Genomic DNA, 19,070 nt, shown 5'->3' with positions numbered 1-19,070 from the left:
CTTGGGGAGTCTGCTTCTCCCTCTGACCTTCTCCTCTCTCATGCTCTCTCTCACTCATTCTCCCTCAAATAAATAAATAAAATCTTTAAAAAAAAATACTCATAGATGGGATACAACTCCACTTGTCAAATCATGACTGAACTGCAGCCATAGTTGGCTATAGATACATGATTTTGGCAAAAATCAATGAAAGGATTCTTTCAGAGGAAATTGGCTATATGGAATTTACTATAAAGTGCATAGCACATTTTATTATTATTTGTAAATTTTGTGATACATAGTCTTTGTTTCAGTTACATTTCTACCAATGCACCACTGAATATATAACAGCAAAGCCATAAAATTTTTATTAAGTAAGACTGAATAGAAATATGAGGAAGTTTTTGCAAGGTATAAAATTCAATCTATGTTATAATTATAAATATGTAAAATAAATATTTAAAGATAAGAAGGTTTATGTGAAAATAAAAGGAGCTTTGTGAGGAGGATAGATGATATACAATTAATTTATAGTACAAGGGGATAAATATGAAAAATAAAAATGCATAACAAAAGCCTGCTATGTCTTAGAAGAGTACTTATAATTTTTTATGCTAATCTTATAAAATACTTTGGAAAGGAAGGGTAGATATGGTGTCATAGAATACAATTCTATGGATACCTGTAGAAGGTTCTTCTCTTACATCACAGTAAACATGTTTTGCTTTTTTATTTTTTTATTATTTTTTAATATAATTTTTTATTTTTTTATTAACATATAATGTATTATTAGCCCCAGGGGTACAGCTCTGTAAATTATCAGGTTTACACACTTCACAGCACTCACCATAGCATGTACCTTCCCCAATGTCTTGCTTTTTTTTTTTAACTGCTGCATCTAGAACTATAAAATACAATGTGTATATTGTCTTTCCCTTTATCTAATAGTAGAATATTATACTTATTTTTTCATCATTAATTTTCATTTTCTCTAAATTTTAGTACACATATCTTAGGATTTCAATTCATCCTTCCAATCAGAAGAAATTCTCTGGGAGAAGCAGTTTTCTAACATCAAAATCAACATTAAAAAAAAAAACAAAAACAAAAGATGCTTTGGGAAGCCAAATCCATGACCGAGACTATTTTTAAAAAGCAAGCCTGCTTTTTCCCAGGAATGTATGAGAAAATCTTCCTGCAAATTTCAGGCACAACCAGGTTGCTTCCCAAATTGGCCATTTGTACTCCGGGGCTAGAACTCAGAGTGCACAGAATTGCTGAGTAATTTAATTGTGGGCAGAATCGATGCCAGTGCGAACACTGCCCTGGTCAGAGGTTGGCCCTTAGGCTGCAACTTAAATCAATTTTGGGTAAACTAAGTTTGATTACATTTTCGGTGATGAAGCTTTCAAAAGCAATTTTTGAGCTGCCTATTCTCAGGGCTGTTCAGTTCTGTCCCAAATCTCTATTCCTGGTTAGAGAAGCATCTATTTATCTGTTTTGGTGATGATTAAGTCCCAGAGTTGAGGAAAAATGAGAGAAAGAGAAAGAAAGAAAAAAAGAAAAAAAAGGAGGGCATGATCCAGAAAGCATGTGAATCTAAAAAGACATTGTTACATATTAGTTAATCTTTTTTTTTTCATTTTTTTTAATTTATTTTCAGCATAACAGTATTCATTGTTTTTGCACCACACCCAGTGCTCCATGCAATCCGTGTCCTCTCTAATACCCACCACCTGGTTCCCCCAACCTCCCACCCCCCACCCCTTCAAAACCCTCAGATTGTTTTTCAGAGTCCATAGTCTCTCATGGTTCACCTCCCCTTCCAATTTCCCTCAACTCCCTTCTCCTCTCTAACTCCCCTTGTCCTCCATGCTATTTGTTATGCTCCACAAATAAGCGAAACCATATGATAATTGACTCTCTCTGCTTGACTTATTTCACTCAGCATAATCTCTTCCAGTCCCATCCATGTTGATATAAAAGTTGGGTATTCATCCTTTCTGATGGAGGCATAATACTCCATAGTGTATATGGACCACATCTTCCTTATTCATTCGTCCGTTGAAGGGCATCTTGGTTCTTTCCACAGTTTGGCGACCGTGGCCATGGCTGCTATGAACATTGTCTTTTATCTTTTAAAAATATAGAAGAAGAAGGAGGTGGAGGAGGAGAAGGAGGAGAAGGGAAGGAAAATGGGAGGAAAGGATCAGGGAATATGCTAACAAAGGAAAAAAGTAAATAGAAGATTATGATGATGATGATGTGTGGCAGTCTAAGAATATTTTGGCATATGAGACCCATTCTTTCAGGTGCTGCCGGCAGGAGGGATGTTCAAGATACACAGGTGATTCTGGAGTATGAAGCAAAGTGGGTGTAAGCAAGGATGTCAAATATGGACTCCAACAGCCATATGCCAGCTTGAGAGAAATAAACACTTTCCATTTATTGTTTTCCAGCAGAGTCAAGACTGCAGAGTTGTGCATTCAAAGCTTATGTGAGTCTTCCTAAAAGTGTGTCTGCCTAGTCAAATAGTTTGATTATAGATATTATCTACATTTGGGTAAGCGTATTATTATAAGATAAACTATAGTGCTCCAAAGAAATTATTATCTTTTGAGAATATATGAATTCTCCTACAGGTACGACCACGAATTCTTAAAACGTGGACTATAATCCTGTCAGTTTTAGAAAAACATGTTGCTAAATCCTGTCTTAGGAAGTATTTTAGAAAACTTGTGACTCCTTTTAAGTGGACTGAGTGGTGACTCTAATGGTTTGTTTTTTTTTTTACAAGAATTATGATCTGCCTCACTAATTAGGCTGTTCCACATATGCACTAATTGGATTGATTTTAAAAAAATCAAAGGAAACTGAAGAGCATGCAACTATCTAATACCACATTTTAGAGCTGGGTTACTCGAGTTATTTCTTTACTTTAAAATCACTGAAAGAGAAAGCTGGTTAACAAAAAAAAGGATAAACTTGGAAAAAATCTAACTTACTAAAAACCTCTGGCCATGCCATAGGTGAAATAACATTTTCATGCAAGCAAGTCTTGCTTGATTTATTCAAATCTTACTTAAGTATATACTGGGCAGATATCTAATTTGTGTCTCTGGAGAGAAATCACAATTGGATTATATTTATAAGGAAGGAAATCCAGTGTATGCTGAATAGACACATTCAAGAGGACATGCCATTTCGATTTCTTCCCCAGCAGTTTTATGGCTACTAAAACAGAATTTACAGTGCTTTAGATAAAATGTGGCCCATTGAAATATCATTGCTTTCACAATTAATTCTTCCTCTTTTTTCCTTTATTTGGAACATCAAAACAGAAAAAAAAATCCAATTTCACTTTACTTTTTCTTTTGGTAATGTGCTCTATTAATTATGTTTCGTGTTGCCTGAGGAGAAATGGGGAGTTTAATAATAATGGCACTCAGGACTTCATAATAATCATCTTCTTCACTTATATCTCTGAATCTTATGTGAGAGGTCACATTTACATTTTTCAGAAAAAGAAATCATGGCACCAAAGTGGAAGTGGGGGGAGTGGCTCAGACTGCTACCTTATCATGTGCTCACACTATTGGATCATGCTTCAAATCCAGTCACTGCTACGGGGAAAATAATGCACGCTGGCTAAGTATTCTCTAAGAGACTTACTTAGAAATCACTGGGAGGGGAATAGCTCACAGGACCTCTGATATGCTTTGTCAGGGAAAAGATTGGGAAAGGCACTACTGAAGGTAGAGACTGGTAATATCTTTTCTTCAAGCTGGAAATGTTGGCATGTTTTCATTTTTACAAAATCTTAATAGCCACCGCTCCCATATATACAAGGTCACATTTTGGCCTAATTTGTTATAAGGGTTAGAGTTTTGTGAAATAGCAAGCAAGAAGATCTATTCTAGTGCCTTTTCATAGGTTATTGGCCGACAGAATTGAAACTGTGAACATAAAGGAAATTTCCCCGGAGAGTAAAATTCTTTGTAGAGATGACAAAATGATTAGGCCAGCAGTGCTATTGAGCTAAACTTTATGGAAACTCACCACAGAGCAAAATACATTAAAATACTTTTTTTCCCTGTCAATAAAAAATAATTTCGGGTTCAATGACAAAAATGTACGGAAGGGGAAAATATTGGCAGCCTTTCTACTTTGTTAAGGAGTAAGTGTAACTGTTTTTAATAACAACCAATACATAAATACCATTTCTTTTAAACATACATAGATTTTTTTTAGAATCTTGAAGTATGATAGCTGAAAGAGAATTTGAGTATATTTTATCTCTTCATTTTATAGATGAGGAAACTGAGGCCAGAGAATGAAGTGGTTTACTTAAGGACTTCTCCGAGTAAGGGCAAGAACCTAAATTGCCTGTCTCTTAGGCTAGGATCCCTAATAAAATTTTACGGTTAATTTTGAAACTCCTTTTGATTTCTCAGTATCTTTTTGGTACCTAATTCCCAAAACCTGCTACATTTCAATGCTGATCAATGACAACAGCAAATGCCAAAGCTGCGTTCTCCCTTTGGCATTTACTGACCCTTTGTCAACCATGGGGATATATGCATAGCTTCAGTAGCTTGAGGATGCAGCTGTCAAATTGCCTCTTAACCTGAGAGAAACACATCAGTAGGGTAATTAATCTTGTACAACCCTCTCTATCAACCTGACCACCTTTTTTTTTTCATCATTACAAGTGAATGTTTATATGCATGGCTGATTTAATTAATAATTCTAATAAAAGAGACAGTATCATAGTGATATACATAAGTACATGAGTAAATGAATTAAAGAACCAGCGCTGTCCTCGAATACCCAGTGAGATAAAGTTACACAGTTACTGGGGTTACAGAGACTAAGCTGCACTGGTTACCCTTCAATGTTTGGATCATCCATACCAGGAAAGAAAGAAAAGGAAACTGACGTTTAATGAGGCACCATATTAGCTATTTTACATACCCTGTATCATTTGATCTTCACCAGAACCAGATAAAACTAAGTTATTTCCCCTATTTTATAGATGGGACAACTGAAGTTTAAAGATTGGGATTGCGAGAATAACGTGCGACATCCCAAATAGGGAACTATGGCTTTGACTCAGATCCATTTGCTTTCAAAGCATTCGGTAGTTGGCGTGTGTAGCAGAAAGAGCATTGGAACAAGAGTAGGAATTGTAGGGTTGTCTGCTCTGACAATATACAACTTTGAGCTCCCTCACCTATAAAGTGAAAGAACTGGTCTAGACCGAAAGTTTTCAAACCAAATCTCGTGCAACTCTGTGCCTTTTTGATGGGCCTCAGGGTCACTGTGCAGTGTGATATGGAGGAAAAAGACAGGATTTCCACATTCCAGTGTGATATGGAGGAAAAAGACAGGATTTTCCACATTTACCTCCAAATCAACCAAATGAACTCCAGTTTTATCTTTGTTCTATACCAAGGGCTTGCATCAGGTTTTATTAGGGGAAAGAAAGGAATCCACTGCTTTAAAAAGTTGGTGAAAAACCAACTAGGTAAAGCTGAGACTACTCTACGTTTAAAGTTCTGCCATTTGACATGGCTAGGGCACTGTTAGCATCTGTGTTTGGCTCTTACTAGTGGGGACTTGGTGAACTGGAGCTCCACCGGTTCCAACCTATTGGGTATCGTCTCTCATGGAAGGCACCGAATGCCTATTTTGTGTCTAGCTTCTTGAGAACACACAAGGCTTCTAGGAATAAGGTCAGGGAGGAAAAGATCTTCTTGCTTCCCTCATACTGCCTTTCAGCAAATTTGTATACCTCCATTATGTGTGTGACGATTATGTATGTATGTATTTCAGTTTAGCCAAGTGCCATTCAGTGTGTTGATGTAGTTTTGATATCAAAGTCCAGCTACAACTGCAAACCTAATTTTTGTCAAATATTTATTTCCAGAACATCCAGGGAAGGCTTTCCATTAACATCTTAAAGCTGTGAGGATAAAGCTAGTTGGCTCACGTAGCACACTGTCTTCAATAATCACCAAGTCTAAATTTATTACTGCCTCTTTCAACCAAAATGAAATTCCTATCTCTTTTAAGCTCCAGGAGGGGAGATCAATTTCAATCTAAAATATGAATCATTCAAATTTGTGGTACCACCTTTCACATGGAATCAGGGTTCATTATAATACACAAAAGTAACAGAGAGCCCATACAGTTGCTTACTGGCATGTGGGGACATTTGAAGCAAGCAGAGAGCTGAAATATTACTTGCAAGGGCACAGCTGGCTCCATATTCAACAAATCAGTCAAAAAATAACGTTTGCCTGCCTCAGTCGGATCTAAACAAGGAAAAACTGTTATGCCAGCCACATTCTTACTTTCTTCAATAGGCTCTTCCATTTTCCTTTTGGATACCAGCTATTGACTTTTTTTTTTTTTTTTTAATCTCAAAAAGAAGGTGTCCATCAAATTAAACAGACTGGGAAGAAATATCCTTTAACATGAAAGGAGATTTCCCAGAAACATAAATAGCATTGATAGTATAAAACATTTGAAATTGGAACTTCATTATTGTCTCCACAGGGTTGCTAAGGCAGGGAAAAGACAAAGTTTTGGTGAGTCCTTTGAATATTGTATGTGTAATATTTCTGAGGCAAATGCTTTATTATTTGAGTAAATGCATGTGCGTGCACATACACACACACACAAACACACACACACATACCCCCAAGAAAAGAAGTCCTTATCACATCATTAGGACCTATATTCTAGCAATAGATTTGACACCCCACTTTTGGAAACACTAGAAAGAGGAATTTGGCACCAACCACTGGAGCAGTATTATTGTTATCTATGTAAATCTGTATGCAAGGACTCTATTAATATTAAAACTTGACTTGTCCCAAATATTTTCATACATTAGATCTCAAGAGAAAGGTGTATTAAACCAAAGGTATGTGATTTTTAAGCACTTTGTTTATACGGCTAAGATTTTTTCCTTCTTAACTAATTCTTTCCTTATTTCCCTTTAGATTGTGATTCTTTGTGTCTTTTTTTTTTTAAGAAGGTGAGAAACAAAGCATATACAACATATTTTACCTATAGAAATGACTTCTATTGGTTACTGAATTACAATCAAATAATGATGCAAATTTGATGAATTGGACCCGTAGATGGCAGGATGAGATCATTCGGTTCATATTCTTTAACGGGAAGACTTAAAGGAATCATCTCTTTCAGTTGCTCATGTTCAGGAAACGAAAAACACAACTGAAAAATAATATAAAATCCCAAATAATTCTGAATCCCCCATTTTTTTTTTAACTTAATAAGGAATTTTGCTATGAATAGTTGGCATGCTATCATCTATTATTAATTTGTTAAAGCACTTCTTTCCTGAGGCTGGTCTCTACTGATCTGCAGATATTTTTCTCTCTCTATTTTTTACACATACACACATACACACACACACAGATGTTTTCAATGAAGGCTATGTTTCAGAAATTTCTGTACAGATGACCTACAAGGGGAGAGATTCATTGTATACTAGGTTTCCCATAGTTTTCCTAACATAAATTTTGCTTTCCTCTAACTTGAGAAATTATATATTCCTTACCTAAAGTAATTCTACTTATGAAGTTACTAACATCTCTGCTTAGAATTAGAGTCCTCTTACTATTATAGTCTAAAGCCTACAGGCTATGGAAGGCAAAGGGGTTTAAGGTGACCTCATTTTAAATTAGTCCTTTCTTGTTTCTCTGGGACTGAAGAAAAATGTGAGAAAAGAGGCTCACAAACTGAGAATGAAGGAGGCTTGCAGAAGAACAAGAAGCATGGGAAGGATGATTCACCAAAAACTGATGTACTGCTTCTTTGCCATTGCCGGTCAGGGAGGGGTTGAGATACACATGGCCACCGGACCTATTAATCATAAAGCAAGCCCAATTCAGACCAGCCGCTAAAGTGCCAAGGCAGATCATCAGCCTGTGTTCTTCCTTTCAGTGGTTAATTTTCAGACTTTTCTGATCTGCTGTAGCACAGGACACTGCTGACCATCCCTCTTCTTGAAGGAGTATCCTCCTGTGGCTACCATGACACTGATCTTCCTCTGGCATCTCTCCACACTGAATCCATGAGCTTCTACAGAATGATTCAACTCTTCTGCTCATTCCTCAATGCTGATTTTACTTGGATTTTGGTCCTTCCTCAGCTTTTTGCTATACATGACTGAAATGACCACCTCCATTCTGATAACTTCCAAATTGTATCTCCATTCTGGACTTTACATCCAGCTACCTACTGAACATTGCCTCTAGTTGAGGTACTTTTCTTCTTTCAACCTCTAAAATTAAAGTCATTTTCTTCTTTCAATCTCTCCCTACTCCCCAAATCTGAAAATGCTAATCCTCTTCTCATGTTCTATCTTGATTAATCTTACCCAACTAAATGTTAGGAATTACCTGCACTCCTACAGTTCCCTTCTTATTCTCTCCACATTTGGTCATTAACTCTCCGAATTTCTCTCCACTCTCTCACCTCTGCCCCTCTTTTTGTGGAATTATCTTCTTTTAAATGTAATACTTGGCTTTAGCCCTCACATTACCTAAGAATGTCTTTCAGAAAGGAAATCTGCTCATGTCCTTCCTTTATTGAAAATCCTTCAGTGGCTCTCCAAAACCAGAGGGATAAAGTCCGAGCTCATTTGCAGCCCTTTCTGTCCAAATTCTACATATTTCTAATTCCACTGAGAGATGATGTCCAGTCATCCCTCAATACTCTCTTCTCCCACTTTTTACTCTTACCCTATAAAGATACTACCATGTCTTCAAATGTATCAGATTGTTTCACACTGCCATGTCTTTAGAATGGCTGGTTCATATTAGAATATTCCCACTCCCAGCCCTGTAACCATTTCACACCCAGACTCAATCCTAACATTCTTTGTTCAAGGGACATCTCTACAGTTCTCCCTCAGTCACTAAGACTGAGTTGATCATTATCTTATTTGTGCCACTGTACACTGTGGTCATGATTGTTCTTGAATGAACTCTGCAAACATCTGTCTTTGAAAATGATACAGTGGTGGCTAAAATGAAATTCTGAGTTGTATCTTAGTTATAATTCTTATAGTGATATTACCTAACTTGGATGACAGTCCTTTCATGGCCCTCAAGACCAGATTCAGAGCCTCTTCTCTGCCCTGGTATGCTACCATTCCTGAACTGCATTACAGAAATCTTTCTTATTCTTCTCCTCTCATTCATCTGAGGGAACTCTCTAAGGATCGGTTTCCAGATCCTTAATTCTTTTCTTTTCTGTATATATATATATATATATATATATATACACACACACACACACACACACACACACACACACGTACATTGTAGGCAATATATATATATATATATATATATATATATATATATATACACACACATATATATGTATAATTTTATATATATATATATAAAATGAATGAAGGTTGTTGCTATTGAATAAATTATTTAATCCTGAAAATAGAACAATTGTTTTAGTTTTGCCTTTACTTTTTGAATCTCCTAGATGTCTGAACTTCTATGCAGCAAACATCATATTTAATCTAGAATCAGTGCCACAAAGACTGGTCCCTGCACTGACTAAGGATGAGGTTAAGTTACAAGCTAGAGTTGGGACATTATTTCAGATTTGCATGCCTTCTCCCTCGCTTGCCAGGGACAGTTTACCATCTAAATCCTTAGTAAAGTGTTGGGTACTGGGTCAACAAATAAAGTCAGCCATCTATATATTGCTTTGTGAACTGAGTGTTCTTAGGGGATATAATATAATTACAATGGCTAACATTTATTGTTTACTTTGTTCCAGGCTGATGATAAATGCTTTACATGCATCATCCCATTTAATTTTTATCCTATAGATGGGAGCTGGTAGTGCCCTCATCTTATCAATGAATTAACCAAGGCTTTGCAGCATTTGCTCACTCAAAGTCACACATAACTGATATGTAGTAAAAATGGGATTCAATCCCAGGCCTGCTTGACTCATTTTATGTGAAACACACACACACACACCCCAAAGGATATTGCCTTTTTTTTTTTTTAAATGGTCTTAGTTATACCAAAGCTCTAAATTATTGCTTCTTGCCTTCTGTCTTCTTGGTGATCTAGGAAATGCAGGTTGTTAGGAACCAGGAGTAGACTGCCTCAGTCCAAGATTAATCCTAAGTAGTTATGGCTAGGGAGCTGATTCTGAGTGGCTAAAGCTTTGTTGGAAAGCTATTCTCAATCAGTTTGAGTGTTTGCTATGTATAAACACTATACTAGGCAAAGCACATTTCTGATAACCCTGTCTTTGAGTGTATGAACTATCAGGGATACAAACCATGAAAACATAGAAATTTTCTTATTCATGGCATATTCCAAATATCACCATGTACACAAATGACAGAATTTTTGGAGTCTCTTTCTTTTCTCTTAGATAAGAAAATGGGCAAGCTAGCTTTACATAGTCCCTTAACTATAGGAAGGGCTGATCTTCAGCAATAAATTTTTAACAGCTGGTCATATTCTAATACTAGGTCAGCATACAATTGGCTTCATCTTGGATCAATTTAGAAGTTGAAGACTCTTCCATTCATAGACCTTGTGAAGCAAAAGCTCTTCTCAAGTAACAGTATAATTTCCAGCTAGCATCATGTGGACTTCAAGAAAACTGTCTTTCCCCATAATATAGTTTATAGATTCACAATGCCTATGTTGGATAATTATACCATCCAAAGAGAAAAGTCTCCAAAGGCAAAGGAAACAAAAGTGAAAATGAACTTTTGGGACTTCCACAGGATCAAAAGCTTCTACAGAGCAAAGTAAACAGTCAAAACAAAGAGGCAACCCACAGAATGGGAGAAGATATTCGCAAATGACACTACAGATAAAGGGCTGACATCCAAGATCTATAAACAACTCCTCAAACTCAACATACACAAAACAGATAATCACGTCAAGAAATGAGCAGAAGGCATGAAGAGACAGTTCTCCAAAGAAGATATACAAATGGCCAACAGACACATGAAAAAATGTTCATCATCATTAGCCATTAGGGAGATTCAAATCAAAACCACATTGAGATACCACCTTACACCAGTTAGAATGGCCAAAATTAACAAGACAGCAAACAACAAGTGTTGGAGAGGATGTGGAAAAGGGGGAACCCTCTTATACTATTGTTGGGAATGAAAGTGGGTGCAGCCACTTTGGAAAACAGTGTGGAGATTCCTCAAAAAATTAAAAACAGAGCTACCCTATGACCCTGCGATTGTACTACTGGGTATTTACCACAAAGATATAGATGTAGTGAAAAGGAAGGCCATCTGTACCCCAATATTCATAGCAGCAATGGCGACAGTCACCAAACTGTGGAAAGAGCAAAGATGCCCTTCAATGGATGAATGGATAAAGAAGATATGGTTCATATATATAATGGAGTATTATGCCTCCATAATGAATACCCAACTTTTGTATCAACATGGACAGGACTGGAGGAGATTATGCTGAATGAGATAAGTTAAGCAGAGAGAGTCAACTATCATATGGTTTCACTTACTTGTAGAACATAAGGAATAACATGGAGGACTATAACAGGGAGTTGGAGAAGAGAAGTGAGTTGGGGGAAATTGGAGGGGGAGATGAACCATGAGAGACTGTGGACTCTGAGAAACAAACTGAGGGTTTTGGAGGGAAGGGGGCTCGGGGGTTGGGTGAGCCTGGTGGTGGGTATTAAGGAGGGCACGGATTGCATGGAGCACTGTTTATGCATGGTGCATAAACAATGAATCTTGGAAGACTGAAAAAAAATAAAAGAAAAAATTTTTTTAAATGCCATAAAAAGGGGCGCCTGGGTAGCTCAGTGGGTTAAGCCACTGCCTTTGGCTCGGGTCATGGTCTCGGGGTCCTGGGATCGAGCCCCGCATCGGGCTCTCTGCTCCGCGGGGAGCCTGCTTCCCCCTCTCTCTCTGCCTGCTGCTCTGCCTACTTGTGATCTCTCTCTTTCTCTGTGTCAAATAAATAAATAAAATATTTAAAAAAATAAAAAAATAAATGCCATAAAAATGTGTGTTTAAATGTCCCTGAGTCTCATTTTTGTGTAAGTTTTCAGTCAAACATTGAGCCCATTCATCTTTCATATCCTTAAATTTGGTATCTGGTGTATGTTGTTTACATCTAAACACTTGTTTTTAAAAGCTTTATATGTTGAAGAATAGCACCCTAAATTATTAAAGAGAAGTTGATAAAAACACAAGAAGGAAAAATATGTTATATGTACAGGTTTAGCTTTGGAAGAGTATGTTGCAAATGATGCAATTTATCTTACACTCAGTTGATGCTTTTACGTTCATAGCAAGAGACAGGGAAATGTAAGAATTAAAACCTTGGGCTCTGGAGAAAGACAGTAAGGGATTCAGGGTTTTGCTTTGTAATTTATTAACCATTTGACTTTGGCCAAATTTTTAATTCATCTTAGTCTCCTCATCTGTAAGAAGGAAATTATAGAATTTACCTCTTTGGATCACATGAGAATTAAATGAACAAATTCATATAGAGAGATTAGAATGGTATCTGGTCTACCTTAAGCTCACAATAAGTGTTACTTGTAATCTTCCTGCTATTGTCTTGCATATCTAGAGATTACAAATACACATTTTACATCTAAAACCCAGTTCTTTCATTCATTTATTCATTAGCTATTTAATCACTTATTCAATGCTTAACAAATTCATTTACTCCCCAAAGATGTATTGATTACCTATTAGATAGCAAGCACTGTGCCTGGTGATATGAGAGATAACATAATGAATCAGGTATTGATCCTATATTCTTAACAAACATAATTTGGTAGAGAGAGATGAAAAGCATATAAAAAATTACTGTACAAAATAGAAATAGTGCAGTAAGAGCTTCAGATGAGGTCACACAAGAGTTTTGAATGTATAGATGCTTCTTTAGACTTCTAGGGCTATGCTCAAAATTACAGATAAGATTTGCATATTACGTCTTTGTTGACAAATCAATCAAATTGTGCTAGTAGTTCATAGCACTGTTACATCCAGGAACCAACTGGGAAAGGGAGATGATCAGAGTCCATTCTAAAGACACAATGCTTAGAAGCCCTTTCAGCAGTGAGTTATTTCCAAATGGTTGCATTAAAGTTGCCAGAACACCACAAACACTTAAGTGACATTTGTTCCTAATTTGTCACATTCATTAATGTTTCAGTTTCAAAAATCAGAATGTGATTTAGAAATTCAAATACCAAAATGTTAATGTGTTATTAAGTCTTAAATTTTTCTTTACTTTGCCTGTTTAATTCATTTATTCTTTCAGGTTCTTGAATATTTAAATCATTTAAAATATTAATGGTATATCAAAGAAGTATCAATATTTACATTAAATGGGAATTCACACTGCTCTGTAATATTTTTAATCGTTTATATTATTCATAATTACACGAAAAATCATCCTCATGGAAGAAACTTAAGCAAGCTTATTATACTATAGCTATTGCATAGCAAGCAGTGTTTTTCAGAGTGTGGGTATTAAGAAATATTAAGTAATATTAAGCTAGAATAATAAGTGATATGTTGTTTTTAATATGTATATAAAGCAAATCCTTTTCAAATGATTATTTTCTACTAACAACTAATATATTTTAACTAATAAAAGAGGTACTTAAATTGTGGTAATTCAAAGTTCATAAATCATGTAAATCATAAATCATGTAAAAAATCAGTTTTTACAGTATATTTTTAAGTAGTGGAAGTATTATATATCCCATCCTCACTTCTGCAAGATGGAAGTGATCATGTCTGTGATGAATTACACAATATCCACATTTTTCAGAGACAGCTTATTATCACAGGATGATAACATAAATATATGTCAGCTTACTATAAAAATATTAACTACAAAAGATAAGGATAATTCAGATAATTCTGTGGAACTGAAAAGATAGTATATTCTTTCTAATCTTTGAATGTTTTAAGAAATACTCCACTTGAAAATTAGGAATATCTTATGGTTCTGAAAATGTGTTGTTTATTCAGCTCTTGAAAAGCACTAAAAGTAATTGTAGGAGAAAAACATCAGCTTAGGTGTCTCTCCATTCAAGCGATCCTCATGTTTGTTCTTCCTTTTTCATTTCTAGTCCTTAGAAATGGACTAGGAACCAAGATATATTAGAAAAAGAGTATTTATTTAAGCAAAACCTTAAGTTGTATTTCAAATACAGTTTTGAGTAAAAGCATTACCTGTATGGATAAAATTCTCTGTCCATGATCATTTACTTACTCTTTCACTTTATATATGGCATGTGAAATTTACACTATTCCAAGATGAATGTCTAAACAAAACCAACCCAAAGTAAATTCAACTGAAATTAACCTATGCTTAAGGACACTGTAATATATTTTTAAAAACAAAACAAAACAAAAACAAACAAAAGCCCACCAAACCATCTTCAGTCAGAAGACATTTTTCAGTGGGTCCTATCATTTTGGTAAATTTTCCCTTTTCTCAGCTCCAAAACACTTTTCTAAACATATATGGACTTCAAGAAGAATTCAAAAATTCTCAAACACCCATACCATTTAGGGGCCAAGTTTCCTCTGTGTAAGGGATGTGTCACATCAGGCTGAGTTCTAAAATGAACATACACCATTCTCACGTTTTATTTCTGCTGATGGACAGGAGCCAAGGCCCCCCCCCCCCCACAGGGAGCATTTTGGCAACACTGTATTACTTACGGTTGAGAGGCAGGCTCGCATTGGTTGTGCCCAGCTTGTTGGCAGCCACACAAGTATAGTTGCCGAAGTGCTCCTGTGTCACATTGGTAACAGTGAGAATGGATCTTGTGCTAAAGTTTTGAATAATGATTCCTTGTTGGCCATTGAAAAGCCTAGAAGACAAAATAAATTCTAGGTAAATATGCAGTGTGAATACCATTTTTAGTTTTATCTTTATTGGGGTTGTCATGGCAACTCATAGACAGTTTTGTCCACACTCATGTTAGCATATAATGTGATCATGGTGCAATTATATTTTCCTTACGTTAGTAGATATCAGGGAGGAGAAGCTGGTTGACAACTGTAGATTGTTCCTAAGGGAGGATTTGTGCTCTACAGCAAACTGAATTTCGATTTCCACATGTCCTATTCATACATTGATTTGCATTTTAGAAAACTAAACACATCACAGCAAAGGCATCTCATCTGTTAATGTCGAGAAAGAGTAAAGCAAATGAAATATAATGATTTTACTAAAAATGCAAACTGACGGTTTCTAAAAAAGTTGGCTAGGATATGTCTAAGCCATCTCAGATGATATCAGATGACTCCCATGAAAGTTAACCCCACAACTGTGATAAGATGGTTCTGAGTCTAGGGTCAACACCACTTTGCTGCTGCTATGTACGACCCAGACAGATGACTTGCTTTTAAACCTAGAAAAAAAGCAGCAGTCTAGCATTGAGAAGAGCATTTCAAGTTGACTCTCATCTTGGCCACATATAAAGGATGTGGCTGGGAAAGTCTTCTAACCTTTCTGGGCCTCAGTATAAGATTCTATTTTCCCCAGTTCCACCCTGACTACCCAAAAATCTTTCTCCAGGCTTACCAGCAGAGGTCTCACTCTCCAAGAGGCTGGCAGAGCATCACTGTTCTCAAGGCTTGCCAAGCCCACTCTGGTTCACTCTTTTCCTGATCTGCATCCAATGGTCATCAGCCCCTTGTATCTCTGCCAGCTGCATCCTTCCCTCCTCACTCAGTTCTGATCTATGTCTTATGTTTCCTACTCTAATGCTCTTTAAATGACTCTTTTCCTTTCTCTCTGTGCATGTTTCTCTCAAAATTGTTGTGGGATTTCTAAAATCAAAGTCACATTCTTGCATGGTACTCTGTAGCAGTTTCCGGGCACACAGGTCTTTTCAACCCAAATAAGTTGAATTGGTTTAAATTCCTCAAAAGGTAGGGCCATATGGACATACTTTATTTTATATTTGAGTCCTGCAAAGCACTTAATACTAAAAAAAAAAAAAAAAAAAAAATAGTTTGGGGTGCCTGGGTGGCTCAGTTGGTTAAGCATCTGCCTTCAGCTCTGGTTGTGATCTCTGGGTCCTGGGATTGAGCCCCAGGTCATGTTGGGCTCCCTGTTCAGTGGGGAGTCTGCTTCTCCCTCTCCCTCTGCCTCTCCCCTGCTCTCTTTCTCTCTCTCTCACAAATAAAATCTTAAAAAAAAAAAAAAGGCAAAAAGTTCATAGATCAACAGTATTGGGTGACATCCCCACTACACAGGGACCAGTAAACCCCTCAAGAAATTCTCTTTCTAAATGTGAATTCTGAAATAATGAGGATGCCAACCAGATGATAACATCTCCCTAACTAATCCCAAAGTTTATGATGAAAAGATGTGCTGATCTCAATATGGGCTATGTAAGGGGCGCCTGGGTGGCTCAGTGGGTTAAAGCCTCTGCCTTCGGCTCAGGTCATGATCCCAGAGTCCTGGGATTGAGCCCCACATCGGGCTCTCTGCTCAGCGGGGAGCCTGCTTCCTCCTCTCTCTCTGTCTGCCTCTCTGCCTACTTGTGATCTCTGTCTGTCAAATAAATAAATAAAATCTTTAAAAAAAAATATGGGCTATGTAAGTTCATAGCCCAAATGGCATGGTATTTTTTCCTCCTTAATATGTTCAGCTTTTAGTACTAAATATTTCTTTAATCATGAAGATGCTAATAAATGGCATTCTCCTGAGAGTTTAGGTTGAACTCCTTTGCATTACATTATGTGACTTGCATCTGAATTTAGATAAAATATACTGTAGCTACATGCAGATTAAAATAAGCAGCCATGCTTGATTACCCTGGGAATTACTTATATTTCATGTAATAGCTGAATTTGACTTATCCAAAACTCAAACTTTAATCAGATTAATAAAACTCTGAGTTAAATAAACATTGAAAAACCTTAACTTGAGCAATAAACCTAATGATCTGCAACTCTGACACAAGAAAATAGGGCATAAAATATCAAGGATATGGCAGTTTTTAACTCTCCTGTCTTACATTGCAAATCTATCAACATTTATGCCAAAAATATCATCATGATTATTGCATATTTTCCTGCATCACATTAATAACTTTTTTTTAACCAATTACTATATGCTATGTATAAAAATTCACAGCTTCATTGTCCAGAGAGCTTTGGCATTATGGCCCAAATCTATCTGCCCATGTCTATGCTAGGGACACATTCTCCAGAGGACTCAGCAACTCCCTGGACTACTAAATCCTCATTGTGCCCCACTTACCAAAACTAAGATTCATTTTGCTGCTAAAGAACTAAGAAGAAATTAGTCAGGGTCTTCATTTGGCTAGACCCCGGGGAGAAAATCTCAAGGGAGTTGAGTCAGTAACTTGATGGGATTGTTTGCTTATGTTCCTTCAGGTTGTCTTTCTAGCTAGCTTCTAATTCTCTGCCCTTCAGTGTGTCGGAGGGCAAAGCCCCAGATGTTGCAAAATCATGTAGCATGTCCACACTCTGTATGTGTAGACCCATTCTTGGTCTCTGGCCAGCGCTGCTGTGTGCATCCTCACCGAGGGGCATGTCATTAGCAATTCCTGCTGCTCTCCTCAGCCTGGCAGGTTATGATGGCCAATAAATAGGAAAAGTTACCTTCCCTGGGGGGATGTACTTCCCTCTAGAGGAAGCTACTTTTCTGAGATTAATGGAGAAGTCCAAAATGTCCTTTCTTCTAGAGTTTGGAGTTTTAGAAATCCCAACTCCTCAAATACATTCTAAGAACATATTTTTATCCAGTAGATGGCTGAAATAGACCTTCCAAAGTTGATCTTGAGGCAGAATGACTTCTGAGATGGTATATATCTCAGGAGGTGTATTTCTGTGATTTTCCTGCAGGAATCCTGAGAGCACATGGAGTGAGGGGTTTTCTCAGCCATTCAAATCAGTTCTGAAAATTGCCATTGCTACAAAGATGAGTCCTATGCTTAGGTGATTAGGGACTTGGCTGAGTAACACATGTCTTTGAAAATCTTTGGAGACCCCTCAGGAGATCAAAGCTGAAGAGAAGAATCAATCAAACAGGTGTTTACAACTAAGTTTATGTCAGTCACAATGGGGACCCTGTTAAGATGAATACTTCTACCTTTAGTTACTGGATATAGAAATTTGAACCACACTTATAAGTCCCGTCATGTCTGTGTTTAATGTAATTTCAATCTTTGACTAAAAACAAATAAAAAAGTGCTCTTTAGTTGATATTTTTCTTTATCAAACAGTTTTATTCCAAAATGGTTGGATATAGTTATATTTTCTGTAAAAAGAATAATTTTTTATCAACTTTTATCATATTTGACAAATTAAATTGTTATTCAGTGTTAAAGAAAATTCTTGATAGCTTTCAAACATGCTTATTAACAGAAGGACCCTTGCCCCACTGAATTTCTCATATCTATCCCAGACTTGTTTGAAACCAGACTTCCTTAAATCAGTGATGTGAAATTTTAAAGTGACAGCTCAAGCAATAGTTCACAGTACACCTTGCAATAAAACCAGAGAACTAAATCCAGAATACTGCCTTATTTGGAGTTCTCTCCTTTCTCTAAATACTTAAGTTTTTCAAGTTCTAGGAGACTCGTTCTTGTATTGACTCAGATTACAGAATAAGAGACATTTTCATATAGTCTTTTCCCCCAAAGAGAGGAAAACAATTCTATTGGATTAGTGGTTAAATACAGTATTCCTTCCTCAGAAGTAGATCAGCAGCATTTGGCACTTGCTTAGAAATTTCTGAGCATTTTTATTTTTTGCATTTTTACCTTTCAATGGATCCTATGGCTATGAGATCCTTCCGTTACTGTGGAGCTTGCTGTCCTATACCCTCTACCACCTATGGTAGTTTGTTCCATACTGCTTGGATCAGAATGTTTGTGTCCTCCCCAAATTCATATGCTGAAAACTTAAGCCCCAAAGATGATAGCAATAGTGGCTGGGACCTCTGAAAGATGTTTAAAAATCATGAAAGTGAAACCATGATGAATGGGATTAGTGC

The 19,070-nt window shown here is 36.6% G+C and overlaps 1 protein-coding gene across 4 annotated transcripts in view; it reads right to left on the bottom strand.

The window, feature by feature from the left end:
* The window catches only part of NEGR1 (neuronal growth regulator 1), an 861,528-nt gene that overhangs the window by 173,452 nt on the left and 669,006 nt on the right, over window positions 1-19,070 (bottom strand). For all 4 annotated transcript variants that reach the window (XM_047727677.1, XM_047727679.1, XM_047727680.1 and 1 more), the window contains exon 6: window positions 14,753-14,904. In XM_047727677.1, the coding sequence (XP_047583633.1) occupies window positions 14,753-14,904 (152 nt within the window). The remainder of the gene's footprint in view (window positions 1-14,752; window positions 14,905-19,070) is intronic.

The sequence above is a fragment of the Lutra lutra genome, chromosome 4 (genome assembly GCF_902655055.1).
Source record: "Lutra lutra chromosome 4, mLutLut1.2, whole genome shotgun sequence".
Classification (NCBI taxonomy): Eukaryota; Metazoa; Chordata; class Mammalia; order Carnivora; family Mustelidae; genus Lutra; species Lutra lutra.
This window is presented reverse-complemented; position numbering and strand designations above follow the sequence as displayed.